General features: G+C 43.2%; 1 protein-coding gene across 3 annotated transcripts in view; it reads right to left on the reverse strand.

Moving 5' to 3' along the window:
• LOC139326282 (histone acetyltransferase KAT6B-like) overlaps nt 1–15964 on the reverse strand; it is a 99377-nt gene that overhangs the window by 17247 nt on the left and 66166 nt on the right. For all 3 annotated transcript variants that reach the window (XM_070956440.1, XM_070956437.1, XM_070956438.1), the window contains exons 11-13: nt 15662–15755; nt 3047–3278; nt 1570–1729 (exon numbers count right to left, since the gene is read on the reverse strand). In XM_070956440.1, coding sequence (XP_070812541.1) covers nt 1570–1729; nt 3047–3278; nt 15662–15755 — 486 coding nt within the window. The remainder of the gene's footprint in view (nt 1–1569; nt 1730–3046; nt 3279–15661; nt 15756–15964) is intronic.

The following is a 15964-nucleotide window of genomic DNA, read 5'->3' on the forward strand; positions in this document are numbered from 1 at the left end:
CTGTATTGCTCTCTACATGGGGCTCCCCTTGAAGAGCACTCGGAGGCTCCAACTGGTCCAGAATGCGGCTGCACGGGTGATTATGGGAGCAACACGGCGCACCCATGTAACACCTCTCCTGCGCGAGCTGCACTGGTTCCCGGTGGTCTTCTGGGTGTGATTCAAGGTGCTGGTTACCACCTTTAAAGTGCTCCATGGCTTAGGATCTGGGTACGTACGAGACCGCCTTCTGCCACCGATAGCCTCCCACCGGCCAATACGCTCCCACAGAGAGGGACTCCTCAGGGTGCCGTCGGCCAAACAATGTCGACTGGCGATACCCAGGGGGAGAGCCTTCTCTGTGGAGGCACCAGCCCTCTGGAATGAATTGCCCCCGGAGGTTCGCATGATCCCCGACCTACGTACCTTTTGCCGTGCCCTTATGACTCTATTGTTTCAACAGGCTGGGCTGGCTTAGAAAATGAATTTTAATTTGGGTGTTTGTAGTTTTTTAATATAAGGGCCAAATTTTTAATATATTTTAAACTGTTTTTAAATTTTATGGGTATATGTTGTTTTAGTATGGCTGTACATCGCCCTGAGTCCTTCGGGAGAAGGGCGGTATAAAAATTTAAATAAATAAATAAAATAAATAATGAATGAATGATCCTCTCCACCCATATGTTTTCACTGCTTCTCTTCTCACCACAACCAGCTTTTATGTTACAATTGCGACTGTGTTATATGTACAGTGCCAACAGAACTATAGAAATGAATTGACCACATGAAACCTACTGGGAGAGGGTCTACAGTAGGGGTGTCAAACTCTAGGCCCGGGGGCTGGATCTGGCCCACGGGGTGCTTAGATCTGGCCCACTGGATCCTGGAAACAGTGAAGGACTGGCCTATGGTGCATCTGCCAGCAAATATGGAGCTCAGGAGGGGCGCATGTAGCCCTCGCAAGCTCCGTTTTAGCTGGCAGAGGGTTACAGGAGGCCGTTACAGCCAAAAACGGAGCTCGGGAGCCCATTTTCGCTGGCAGAGCGCTCGGGCCGCCACAGGCGTCCCCGTCACGAGTGAGGTTGAGCTGGCCACGCCTACCCTGGCCACATACCCCCATCTCCCCCAGGTCAAATACAATCCTGATACGTCCCTCAACAAAATCGAGTTTGACACCCTTGGTCTATGACAACTCGCCGCGGCCAACTCACCACGGGACCACTCGGTTACACCAAGATCGAGGAAATAGTGGAATAGAATCACGGAAAGAAAGGATGCCAAAGGAGAGGCAAAATGAAATACGAATGACAAAAAACAGAACAATTTTTTAATTATTTTAAATAATTAAATTAAGTTGAATTGTTCTGCAGCAAGTTGCGACGTGGCGAGTTGTCCTGTGTTCTGTAGAGAGTTTACAGTTGGCTACGGGAAATTGGTTGTGGCAAATTGGCTGCAGCGAATTGTCCCATTCCGTTGGGACAGGGCAGCCTAACATAGCTTTTTTGTTTTTGTTGTTCTGCCCATCATCTTCACAGATTTATTTTTACTTATGTTCAGGAGGTGGTTACCACGTGACGTGGTTGCCCTTACCTCTTTTTCAGCTTCTCTCTCTTCCTCAGAAACAGCTGCATTCGGAACCTGGAGAGGACTCCACCTCAAACTTTCTGGGTCCACTTCATTGACGCGCGGATGGCTTTTCAGTTTCTCCATGTAACGGGAGATCAATTTCTCTCTTCTAATTACCGTAAATCTGTAATGGAAACAAATCCGAAGTTAGAAGAGAACAATACAAATAAGCAGATGGGAATGTAGGGATTGGTGGGTCTGGAATTAGAGTTAATTTTTTTTTAATACACTTAACCCCTCCTTTATGTTGAGCAGGGGTCTCCAACCTCGGCAACTTTAAGACTTGTGGACTTCAACTCCCAGAGTTCCTCAGCCAGGAAGTTGAAGTTGAAGTCCACAAGTCTTTATTTATTTATTTATTTTCAGATTTCTATTCCGCCCTTCTCCTTTTGGACTCAGGGTGTTGAACAGCCAAAATAAAACATTTGTACACAAAAGTTAAAATAGATTTAAAATAATTAAATAAAGTTTGGCCCATAATTTAGTCTTAAAGTTGCCAAGGTTGGAGATCCCTAATGTAGAGGCCATTCTTGCCAAAGCATTTCTCCTAGTCTTGTGATCGGACCACCATCCAGAGGTAAAAAGCTCTCACACATAAGGTGTAAGTCCAGCTCCTGGGGTAAATAATTGGTTTTATCTTTTTTGATCTTATCTAGTGGTAGCCCACATGTTTGCAATCTGGATAAAAGCTATTTCTCAATCTTGTTTTTTTTTTTTTTTTTAACGAGCAAAGGAGGGACGGGGGGATTTGGAGACTAGCCGCCAGCGATGGATGAGGAAGCTGTTAGAACCTGTGAGAGCTGTTTCTGGTGCATGCAGCTACTGCCACTGAGGGCAGCAAATAATCATTAGTTGAAGAAAAGAGACTCTTCAACTTGATTTCTCAAGTGGATTGCTAGAAGGTTATAGTGGAGAGCATGTAACCCTGTAATGTAATCACGAGATGGGCACCAACTGCCCGGATTGCAATCATGTGACAACGGGTTGCTGCAATAGCTGGAACTCCCAAGAACTCTTTGCAAGTACACTGAGAGTTTATGCACTGAAGACAAATTCCTTGTGTGTCCAATCACACTTGGCCAATCAAGAATTCTATTCTATTCTATTCTATTCTATTCTATTCTATTCTATTCTATTCTATTCTATTCTATTCTATTCTATTCTATTCTATTCTATTCTATTCTATTCTATTCTATTCTATCCTATCCTATCCTATCCTATCCTATCCTATCCTATCCTATCCTATCCTATCCTATCCCTATTCCTATTCTATTTTCTACTCTACTTTATTATTTTGCACTATTGCAAGTTTGAATGGTTGCTGAACAAGTGGTCGTTAAGAGAGGGATGAACTGTGGATGAACTTAAACACTAGGCATCTGCGCTTAACGAAAGCAAGCAAGAGAGAGAGAGCAAGTGCAGCTCAGGAGCTGTTACTGACTTTTCTTCTCGCCTGTCAATCATGCTGTGATGCTGGAGGATGGTAGCAATGTCATGGGGACACATCCCGGTGGCTCGGCTCATCGCCTTGATGCTGATCTGTTTCTCGGGGTGGCAATGAAGATATTCCCAGATGACGCTTTTCCAGTAAGCCAAGTACGAGACACGGCCGAGATCGGAGAGAGGCTTTTCGGGCGATCCGGCCTGTCCCTCTTTTCGAGAAAGTAGATAACCTAGCAGAAAAGAACAAGGGGAAGAATCACAATGTGCCACTCGCAGAAAACGTTATTTTATTTTATTTTATTTATTTTGTCAAGCATGTATTAGATAACAGACATAAGTATAAACATGATTATGAATACATGAAATGGATACGAATAAATGGGGACAGTAGGACGGTAGGCACATTGGTGCGCTTATGCATGCCCCTTACAGATTTAGGAATGGGGTGAGGTCGACAGTAGGCAGTCTAAGGTTAAAGTTTTGGGGGTTTGAGGAGGAAACCACAGAGTCAGGTAGTGCATTCCAGGCATTGACCACTCTGTTGCTGAAGCCGTATTTTCTGCAATCGAGTTTGGAGTGGTTTACCTTAAGTTTGCATCTATTGTGTGCTCGTGTATTGTTGTGGTTGAAGCTGAAGTAGTCATTGACAGGTAGGACATTGTAGCAGATAATTTTATGTACTTAGGTCAGACTGAAGGCGACGTAGTTCTAAGTTGTCTAAGCCCAAAATTTCAAGTCTGGTGGCATAAGGTATTCTGTTGCGAGCAGAGGAGTAGAGGACTCTTCTCGTGAAATATCTCTGGACTCTCTCAATTGTATTAATGTCTGATATGCAGTGTGGGTTCCAGATAGATGAGCTGTATTCGAGAATTGGTCTAGCAAATGTTTTGTATGCTCTAGTTAACAGTACAATATTACTAGAGAAGAAGCTATGCAAGGGAGTTTAGGATACAAAGACCTTCCACACCAAGCATATTACTCTCTCTTTTCAGTATATCTGGCTCGGATGATAAACTGATGGGGAAAGCAAATTAGCTAGAGGCAGATTTCAAACCAAGTTCGGGGATGACAATGAAATCAGATTTGAGTTGGAAGATATGCTACTTTAAACTCCTATCTTACTGAATATTAGATATATTTTTTTACTCCAAACTTGCTGTCATTCATGAAAACATTAACACAACGAGCAACGGACTGTCAAGATTTCAACCATTTCAGATCAAAAGATAACTTACATCATGCTTTGTTTTTAAAGGTCATATTCATCACAGACCGGGGTGAAATGCATCTGGTTCGGACCGGATTGCTCAACCCGGTAGCGATGGCGGTGGGTGGTTCAGAGAACCGGTAGCAAAAATCCCTGCCCCCCCCATGCCTAGCTGAGCCGCGCAATCATCAGAGGCTTTTTTTTAATTTTTAAAAGCATTTTTTCTACAACTGCTTCAGCCAAAAAAATGCTTTTAAAAGTAAAAAAAAAAAAGCCTCTAATGATCACGCGGCTCAGCTGGGATCATTAGAGGTTTTTAAAAGCATTTTTAAGAAAAAAACCCTCTGATGATCAGGCAACTCAGCTGGGATCTTCAGAGGCTTTTAAAAGAAAAAAAGCCTCTGCCGATCAGGCAACTCAGTTGGGATCGTCAGAGGCTTTTAAAAGCATTTTTTTACAACCTCTTCGGCTGAAAAAATGCTTTTAAAAGTTAAAAAAAAGCCTCTGATGATCACACAACTCAGCTGAGATCATTAGAGGCTTTTAAAAGCATTTTTTCTACAACCTCTTTGGCCGAAGAGGTTGTAGGAAAAAATGCTTTTAAAAGTCTCTGACAATCCCAGCTGAGTTGCCTGATTGTCAGAGGTTTTTAAAAGCAGTTTTTTTACAACCTCTTCGGCTAAAGAGGTTGTAGAAAAAATGTTTTTAAAAGAAAAAAAAAAGTTGGCCACGTCCAGTCACATTACCCCACACCAAGCCTTGCACACAGAACTGGTAGTAACAACTTGTACATTTCACCACTGTCACAGACATCTAAATATATAATGAATGTAGTAAGGAGTTCGTGGCATAAGAAAACCACCATTTTCCATTTTTTGAATTTTCAAATTACCCAAGTATACTGTATTTTTCGGACTATAAGACACACCAGAGTATAAGACGCACCAAGATTTTGAAGAGGAAAACAAGAAAAAAAAAAGGTTTTGGCCTCCTCACGTCCAGTTTTTGCCCTCCCAGGCCCCCAGGAGCACTCTGCAGGCCTCCCAAACCCTCTGTGCGTCCTGTTTATGGGAGTTTTGAAATTGTAAGGATGCATGTGGAATTACCGTACTTTTCGGAGTACAAGACACAATTTTTTCCCCCTATAAGAGGGTGGAAATGTTGGTGCGTCTTATACACCGGATACAGCCATTTTTGGCCTCCTGAAACCCTGCCCAAGCGTCCTGTTTTTGCCAAAAACAGGCCTTCTTTTTCACAAAAACGGGACACGCAGAGGGTTTGGGAGGCCTGCAGAGTGCTCCTGGGAGCTGGGGAGGGCAAAAACCTGATGCGTGGGTGGTTTGGGAGGCCCTCCCCGCCGCCCAGGAGCACTCTGCAGGCCTCCCAAACCCTCTGTGCATCCCATTTTTGCAAAAAACGGGCCTGTTTTTGGCTAAAATGGGAAGTGCGGGGCAGGGTTTCAGGAGGACAAAAATGGTTGTATTTGGTGTATAAGACGCACCAACATTTCCACCCTCTTTTAGGGGTGTGTGTGTGGAAGTGTGTTTTATACTCCGAAAAGTACAGTAATTCCACATGCATCCTTACAATTTCAAAACTCACGTAGAGAAATACACATCTCACACAGCAGAAGAGTATCTTTTGTCTCTCCTAAATATCTTCAGAACAGCAATTATGGAGAACTTAATTGAATAGGCTTATTATTCCCCTCAGTTCAAGGGTCTCTCAAGAGCTTATTTTCTTAATTTTCCAATAAACCAGTTCTACTGCTCAGAAAATCTTAAACGTTCAAGACAAAATTACACATGATTTGTGAATGCTCCTACACACCCAAGTCCCTAAGACCGAGTTTCTGGACCTTAGCAATAGGACATGTGAATTTCAACTCCCAGCCAGCCAAGAGGAAATATTACTTGAAATACATTTATCAGGTTAACATTCCCTTTTTCATTCGGGGGGCTCAAGGTATCTCCTTCTCCTCAAATTGCCTGTGATGTAGGTTGGGCTAAGAAGACAGGACTAGTCACAATAAATCTCAGTAAATAAAACTCTCTGTGATTGTTTCTGGAAAGCAAACCTAATGCCAATATCATCTTGCAAAATAAGTTATTCAAAACTGCTGGTTCATCATGATGCCTATAAAAAGATGATTTTGCCTGGTCTAAACTGGTTATGTGCCTTCTTGAAAGTGGGGCGCTTCTAATTTTAGGACAAAGGCTGAGTAGAGTAAAAAAGCGAAATATGCAGTCTGTAAATCCATCTAATTCTTCCTTATAAATCTTTGGCAACTTAAGAGTCTGGCTTGCCGCTCTTAAAATGCATGACACACATCATCCTTCACCCAAATGCCTGTTCTGTCAAATGGTTGCTTTCTTCCAAGTGCACAGGTTGAAATGAAATGGGACTGCCAATGGTTTGAAGCCTCAAGAAAGCTAATAGTATCAGGTCTTTCCGATAAGGTGGTTCAATAGGATGACTACAGGTAGTCCTTGAGTTACGAATGTTTCCCACGAAGAAACATTAATCATCCCTCTTAGCTATAGCAGCCTCAAAAATCCAGATTCACGGAGCGAGTCACTCCATTTCCTGTGCCAGGAGAATGTAGTGCGTCACGTAGCTTTGATCTTTCTCTTAATTATCCTTCTGCCAAAGCGCTCAGAGGGAATCACAGCGAATGAAAGTGACAATCCGTTGTGTGGGTGTTGAGAAAAGAAAAGGCAAATTCTATCCAAGGTATCGTTAGGAAGAGGATAGAAGGTAAAATGACGTGCTTGAATCAATGATGTGCAGTTGCAGTTGGCTTTCTGGGTATAGTTCTGATCACTGCATTCAAAAAAGAATGGGAAAGAAATGCAGAAACAAGCAACAGAGAAAAACCAAACAGTTGTCTCCGGAGCACAATGATTTTGCATATTACAATGCGTGCCTGTGTTCTGTTTCATGTCTGAATAAAGTTGGGGTTCATTGAGGTTCATATGCATGCAGTGGTGGGCTGCAAATAATTCAACAACTGGTTCTCTGCCCTAATGACCAGCTGGGTGGGCATGGGCAGGGGGCGTGGCTGAGGGGGCGTGTCAGCACTCAGCCTCCTGCAGCACTCTGCCAGCCAAAACAGGGCGCAGGGGGTTAACTACAAAATGTGGACTTTGCTTTGTGACATCCAGATCCAGCGAGCAAGGAGTGTGAACTGCAGAGAAAATACACTTTTGTTTGGTTATGAAGAAATACCCCAAAGTCAGATGTACACTAAATGTAGACTGACTTTTAGCTACACACCCAGTGGTGGGTTCCTCCCAGTTTGGCCCAGTTCTCCCGAGCCGGTAGCGGTAACGATATGATGTCACTGAACCGGTTCTGTCCCCCCGCCCCCTCCAGCGTTATTCTTACCTTTTATTTGGCCCCACCCCCAATCTATTGCTGCCTCCTGAGTCCCAGCTGATGGCTAGAGGAAAAAAAACTTTTAAAACTCTTGTCGCGGGGCTTCAAAGGGCCGCCCTACAGCTGATCAGTGTTAAAAGAAAACAAATGAGTAGACCAGTGCCTGCAAAAATAAATGGGTAGACCAGTGCCTGCAAAAATAAATGGGTAGACCAGTGCCTGCAAAAAATAAATGGGTACATCGGTACAGCTCTGCAAGCAGTTAAAAGCCTGGTAGACCAGTACCTCTGCCAAATCCTAAAGAATTGTCACATGACCATCAAGCCACGCCCACAAAATAAGCCACGCCCACAGAACCAGTAGTAAAAAAAATTAGAACCCACCCCTGTACACACCTCCCCAGCAAACAGCAAATTTTGAAGCTCCAGGTAAAGAGGATTCATTTTAGGATGAGTAAACATGGTTTGCAGGCTGGAGGTTCCTAAAGGAATGCTGGGAAACTCTGTATTTTAAAGAACATTTGAGGGAGGGGTGCAGAATAGCCCTTCTCTGCCTGAGACTGTAAAGACCCGGCACCAATCAAAACACTTTTTGTGAAACAACTGATCCACACTGACAGGGTAGAATTGTGTTTGCTAAAAACTGGAAAAATGAGAAAATACCAACGCAAGATGAAGTTATTAAGAAAATTATGGAATGTGCTGAAATGAATAAATTGACATTTGAAATTAGAGAACAAGAAAATAAACAGTATTATAAGATATGGGATTTATTTTATCAATGGCTAGAAAATAAAACATGGAAATGAAATATGATATATGAAATGAATGTTATAAATACAATATTTGAAAATAATTTTTATGAAGCGATAAAGCCATAGTTAAATAAATGATAAACGGGGATGTTGATCTGTTTGACAATATGAGAAATTAGATAATTAGTAAATTCTGAATATGGGGATGAAGCACAAAAGATTTGCAACTGACCGACACACTGATTATTTATTTATTTATTTATTTATTTATTTATTTATTTTTTATTTATTTATTGGTTCCATTTATATGCCACCCTTCTCCAGAGACGCAGAGCAGCTTACAATGCGTTAAGCAATAGCCTTCATACTTTTGTATATACCTGCTTAGTAGGGCTTTCGGCCCCCACAAGCGGTGTTCTTTTTTATACAAAGTCAGCTTATTGCCCCCACAATCTGGGTCCTCATTTTACTTATCTCGAAAGGATGGAAGGCTGAGTCAACCTTGAGCCTGGTGAGATTTGAACTTGCAGTAATTGCAGGCAGCTGGTGCTACTTAATAGCACTTTAGTCTGCTGCGCCACCAAGGCAATTGTAATGGATGATGGATTTGTTTTATGTTTTGTTTATTAAAAAAAAAATTCAAAAAAACAGCAACACTGACAGGGTAAGCCACTAGTATATGAAAATAAGAGCAAACTCCACTCCCTTCTAATACTGATGATGTTACCTAGTTTGGTAATGAAACGTCTGCAAGAAAACCATCAAGCTCAGAGAGCACCAAGAAATCCACAGTTCAATCCTGAGCTATAAATATTCTCTTCTATCGATAAACACTTTTTGGTTAGGAATCTTGAATTGGAGTAAAAGAGTTCATGTCGGGTGCAAGAAGTTAGAAACCAGAAGCCACGATAGAGTTCAAAAGTACTACAAGTTTATTTCATGCTACCTATACCAAAGAATCTGAAATAGTAACATCCGAGGCGAATTGGCGACAGATAGTCGCCAATTCTCCTTGAATGTTACTATTTCAGATTCTTTGGTATAGGTAGCATGAAATAAACTTGTAGTACTTTTGAATTATCAACAGACTTTAAGGAGAGCTGGACTTAGGTCTCTTAAAGGGGCACGGAGACTCCAAACTGATGACGTGATTGACACCACCACCTGCTCATCTCATACCCCATCCATGATGTTAAGCAATCAAAATACACTTTATCAGAGTTTCAAACCCAGAAGCACACCCAGATAACTGATTCAGCTGGATTCATTAACTTCTTTATATACATAACAACAGATGAAGTATTTACAAGACCAATAGTTGATTCCTTCAATGTGGTAGAAGTTGCAGGCAGAACACAAGGCAGGAGGGAACAGTTAGTTTCATTTCAGCAGAGCAGACAAGCTCACACACTGGTTTCAGTTTCGATTCTCAGCACAGACTTGGAAGCTGCAGACTAAGACACGCTCTGGCTCCAGTCTGTCTCAGCTCCCAATTGGCTGACTTAGTTGCTATGCCTATTCACTGGCTGACCTTGTTACTATGTCTCTGCCGGTTCATGAATAATCTGACACACTTCTTCATAAAAACATTCCTGAGACCTGGCAGCAGTTGTTGCTTCACCTTGAGTTTGATGAAGCAACAGGTAAGCTGGTTCATCAGAATTAAGACACCGTATTAAGCATTCTCCCAATTTAAATTTTGCATTTCAAACATCGCCTTTTTCATCAGAAGAGAAATGTCAGCCGTCGTTTTGATTCAGTTCCTGAATACTCTCTGACGATGATCCCTGCTGGGTTCCAATTTAGAAAGAGGAGGCAGGCTTTTGAAAAAGATTTTTTTAAAGTTTTCTAGCAGCACTCAAGTCCCTTCTGTAATTTCTGAAATGTCAAACATGAATATTCTGAAAGAAAGTGATTAGCAATATCTCTTTTTCACGACCACCGCTAATGCAAAACAAAACTTCCTACTTATATCCATCTTCTTCCCAATTTCAATTTTGACAACACAGATCACGGAGAAGAAACTCTACAGTGCCAGAAATGTCAAGTTTCTTTTTTTAAAAAATGTGATTAAATGTGACTTGAATTAAGCATTTGGGGGGGGGGGTGGCGGGGGGAGAAAATAAGATAGATGAAAGAAAAAGGAGAAAAAAATTCAGAAAGATAAAACACGAAGTGAACAGGGAATTTACAAGCAGCAAAGAGGGTTTACCGGGTTTACAATAATGAAATACAATTTTAAAGACTACAAATCATTGTCAAAACCCAAGTAATATATTAATATCAACTGCAGTACAGATAGTCCTTGTTTAATGACTTCAATAGAGGCCAGCCAATCTGTTGCTCACCAACATGGGTGTTAAGTGAGACATCAGATGACTCATAACTATGAGCCTCGGTGGCGCAGTGGTGAGTGCAGTACTGCAGGCCACTTCTGCTGACTACTGGCTGCCTGCAATTTGGGAGTTCAAATCCCACCAGGCTCAAGGTTGACTCAGCCTTCCATCCTTCCGAGGTGGGTAAAATGAGAATCCAAATTGTTGGGGGCAATAGGCTGACTCTGTAAAACCGCTTAGAGAGGGCTGTAAAGCACTATAAAGCGGTATATAAGTCTAAGTGCTATTGCTATAACTTGTGATTTGTGATGCCTTCCTCGCATCCTGGACATAAACTGTTTCAACTCCTACCCTCAAAACGACGCTATAGAGCACTGCACACCAGAACAACTAGACACAAGAACAATTTTTTTCCCGAATGCCATCACGCTACTAAACAAATAATTCCCTCAATACTGTCAAACTAGTTACTAAGTCTGCATTACTATTAATCTTCTCATCGTTCCTATCACCCATCTCCTCACATTTATGACTGTATAACTGTAACCTTGTTGCTGGTATCCTTACGATTTATATTGACTGTTTCCTAATATGATTTGATTGCTTATTTGTACTCTATGACTATCATTAAGTGTTGTACTTTATGATTCTTGACGAATGTATCTTTTCTTTTATGTACACTGAGAGCATATGCACCAAGACAAATTCCTTGTGTGTCCAATCACACTTGGCCAATAAAGAATTCTATTTTATTCTATATTCTATTCTTCCAATTGGTTGATTGATGTTTTGATGGCCGGCGATTGGCTATTTCTTTGTGTTGCCAAGTTCTTGGCTCCTAAAATAAGCTGGTGGTAAATCAGTACTCCTGTTAACTCCATTTCCCAGGCTTCGATCACTTCCTTGGTTATCTTACCTGTTGATTTATGATCAGCTTATCAAATACTTAGGAACTGAGGATTTGGCAGGAAAAGGAAACAACAGCCAACGACTTAGTGGCCACCCATCAATACCCCAATCAAAGCTAGGGGGCCACACAGAACCAGGCACCACATAAATACTACCTATGGAATAGCTCAGTGGTGGCGAACTTTTTTGGCACCGAGTGCCCAAAGTGGAATGCGCATGCCGGAGCACCGGAAACCCGAAGACCATGCGCGCCAGCCAGATGATCTTTGGGTTTTTGGCATGCGCATGCGTGCCGGCCAGCTGGTCTTTGCACGCACCCAAACTCAGGAAACCCGAAGACCAGGTGGCCAGCGCATGCGTGCCTGTTTTTTGACTGGTGCTGCCCGTTTTTCAGGCCGTTTTTCAGCTGTTTTCAGGCTGTTTTTCGGAACCTTTTTGGCCTGGAAAACGGCCCAGAACACGGCCTGTTTTTGGGCCCTTTTTTTGGGCCATTTTCTGGTGCTCCGGCATCCGCAAAGACCAGCTGGCCGGTTAGCATGAGCGCGCCAGAAACCAGAAAAGCAGCTGGTGACGGCTCGTGTGCCCACAGAGAGGGCTCTGTGTGCCATCTCTGGCACGCATGCCATAGGTTCGCTATCACAGAAATAGCTCAAATTATACATTCCAATACAGAGAAGTTCCCCGAGGATGAGCTTCAACACGAGTCTGAAAGCTTGGAAGACTAAAACTCTGGTCCTGGTGACGGACCAGATTGGATCCTGCAACATTATCTTGGGATATGTATATCATGTGATTTTTATTGCTGGCTTCTCTATTGACTGCTTGTTGGAAGCTGGCTGTTGTGGTCCGCCGGCAGCCTGTGGAGCTGGCAGCGGAGTCGGACAGTGAGGAGGCTGAAGAAGAATATGGGCCAGTCCTGGAGGCTGGTGAAGGCCTGGATAAGGGCTCTGCGTCGGAGGCAGAGATGGGGCCAGGGCCATCTGGGAGTGATGTGTGGACTCCGGAGGCTCCAGAGACTGATAGCAGAGAGGCAGAGGAACAGGAGGAGCCTGTTCCTAGTGCACGTATGAGAAGAGCTGCCAGAAGGCAAGAGCAGCTAAAGCAAAAAGGACGACTCGGGAGAAAGGCCAGGAGATGATTGGCCCCTCCCATAAGGCTTAAAAGACCAGCAATGGCTTTTGGGCTCTTTGTCGGAAAACAATGTTGATAGATTTGTTTCTTGTCTTGCTGCATTTATTCTTGTCGGGGTCTTCTGCTGCTGAACTTTTGCCAAGAAAAGCCTTTGGCAGGTTGCCTAATTAAACCAAGGTTGGTGATAAGGCTGAAGAATTGTGTTATGAAGAATTTGTTTTGAATTAGTTTGGACTACGCTGAGAATAAGTTAATTCTCAGCCGTTCTAATAAAAACCGTTTGTTTCGAACTGATTGCATCTGATAATACCTACTTGGGCCTGGGTCACAGCACTGGCTGTGAAGTGCGCGAATGGCAATCATGGGATCGCAGGATGCGAGGATCAGTCATAAAGTAACCTTTTCAGCACCATTGTAGCAGCACCAAGTCAAAAGGTAAAAGAAAAAAAAAAGAAGTTGCTTTGGGACTGTAAGCTTCTCCTTTCTCTGAAGACGCCTAAGGAGCTGGACCTTAAGAATTACTTTAAAGAATACTAAAAAGTTGCTAATTGAGAAGAACGATGAAAAAAGGTCACAGAAGGTGATCACGTGACCCTGGGACACAGCAACGGTCATAAGTATGAACCAGTTGCCAAACATCTGAATTTTGATCACATGGCCTTGGGGATGCTATGAAGGTCGTAACGATGAAAAACGGTCATAAGTCACTTTTTTCAGTTATAACTTTGAACAGTCACTAAAGGAACTGTAGAGGTTTTGTTTTATGCTACGATGGATGGGCGGGGGGACAGGAAGGGACGAGACCAGAGATGGGCTGCTGTTGGTTCAGGCCGGTTCAGGTAAACCGGTAGTTCCGACCAGCAGCTGGTCCCACCCACCTGCCCTGGCGCTATCCTATCCTATATGATTGCCGTGTTTTTGAAGCCGCGTGCACGCTCACATTTTCGGTGCTTGGCAAACCGATTGTTACATTATGTGACACCCACCTCTGGATGGGACCATAACTCCCTTCAAAGATTTTGCCTCTGCCTGGAACTTTGCCCATCTCCCCACCCAAGCCTTCTTCCTGGCACCTGGAACATCCCTTTCTGAAGTTTCATTCTGACCTGCATTACGTACACTATGGATGACAGTATCCCACCTGTGCCATCTGCCCCCTGAGAATAAAATGCATGAACAGACACTGTCTTTGTCCTTTCTTAGTGATAACACAACCTTTAATCTAAATTGCAAACCATGGCCACAAAATGTCTTCTTCTATTATCGCGAGACATATACTATCCTGTTTCCCCCAAAATAAGACATCCCTTGATAATAAGCCCAATCGGGCTTTTGAGCGCATGCGGTAAAATAAGCCCTCCCCCGAAAATAAGCCCTCCCCCAAAAATATTTAAATGCATGCGTAGCCGGTCCTCGCCATTTCCTCTGGTTAGGGTTAGGGAGAGAGCTGGAATTCAGGTAAGATGGCAAGAGGAGCCCCATCTTGCTCCATACACTCCAAAATAATAAGACCTCCACGAAAATAAGGCCAAGCGCTTATTTCGGGGTTAAAAAAATATACTACAGGGTCTTATTTTCAGGGAAGCACGGTAGCTACCGGTCACCAAGTCGATTCAAACACTGTGTTCAAAGTTTTGCTGCGCCACAGGAACTCTGATGTTCTACGTTTCGCCGAAGCAGTTGTTATCAATCGATTGAAACCTCCTTTGTGTGTGCAGAAACAACTGTACGTCAATCTACAACTTCCGTGGGCCTAAGGTTTGTCATGGGCTGGTCTCCGCATACGTTGTATGTTTAAATAACGCTCTCGCTAGACCCTATGTTCTATGTCGCTTTTAACTGTGTTATTGTAAGTTTGGTATTGACTAGTCAGTACGAAATGCTTGCATCTACTGCTGTTTGTTTTTTAACTGCATGGTTTAAATCAGGGGTGTCGAACTTAAGGCCCGCGGGATGCTTAGATCTGGCCCGCAGGGCCGCCCTGGTAACAGCAAAAGACCGGCTCGCTGTGCCTCTGCCAGGGAAAATGGAGCTCAGGAGGGCTGCAGGCAACCCTCCCGAGCTCAGTTTTCACTGGCAAAGGGTTGCAGGAGTCCATCGCAGCCGAAAACAGAGTTCGGGAATCCGTTTTCACTGACAGAACACTTGGGGCACCACAGGAACCCCTCACACAAGTGATGTTGAGCTGGCCATCCTAACCCCCTAAGGTCAAACACAACCCTGATGCAGCCCTCAATGAAATCGAGTTTGACACTCCTGGTTTAACCGTTTAGTCTGTTTATTGGTTACGTTTTGTTTTCCTGCCTTTCGATAAAAACTATACAGAAGCAGTAGAGGTAATAATTTAAGCTGTTCAAAATCTGCCGGCTGGCTAAGTGCGTGATTTAAAAAAAAAAAAAATTAAAATCAGGATATACCGTTTTTTACAGCGTGCTCCAAGAAGTATTATCTCTTTCAGACAGGAGACAATTACGTTTTTGAAAGGAACAAAAGCCTAAAACGTTATGCTCCGTTTTAAGTACTGCTCAACTAAGGTACACTTTACGCTAAAAAGAAATCTAGGAACTGAAGAAGGTCCTAAATTACCTTCTTACTTTAATGACAAATCACGGCTTCTCTCAGTATTAATGAACAATGTGAAAGGAATGCAATTTAGACAATTCGTTCAACCTAACAACACCGAGAGCTAATATCCCTGCGAAGGGAGAAGGCGTCTGCTGCTTCAGGTATATACACAGGATTAGATGTTTCTTTTAATAGACTTATTCTGCCCGGATGCAATTAGGTACAGAAAAGCCGATTATCTATGCACAGAAAAGCACCGTTGCTCTTGCTGGTTTCCCACTGCAATATCTACTTCCCAAATTCAAAGGAATGCAAAGGCAGCCCTTCACTTACTGAAATCGATGAGGAACCTCCCAAATCCTTGCCTTTGGTATTGGGGCATGATCATGATGCAGGAGACGTTGTACTTCTGCTGGCAGAGCTTTTCCTGGAAAAGAGGAAACAGGGGAGACGGCTGAAAATATCGTGAAGGGGCTGCTTTTGCCTCCCCACCCCCACCCGCGTTCAACTTTGAACATTATCCCAGAAAGCAACAGGTGAAAACTGAGATTACGCTATGCCTCAGAAAGCAGAACAAGGCAAAGGAGACCAAAACTCGAAAGATTCTGTGTTTTATGAATGAAGAACTGGGAGGGG

The sequence above is a fragment of the Pituophis catenifer genome, unplaced genomic scaffold (genome assembly GCF_029215685.1).
Source record: "Pituophis catenifer annectens isolate HBS135680 unplaced genomic scaffold, rPitCat1.0.hap2 SCAF_29, whole genome shotgun sequence".
Classification (NCBI taxonomy): Eukaryota; Metazoa; Chordata; class Lepidosauria; order Squamata; family Colubridae; genus Pituophis; species Pituophis catenifer.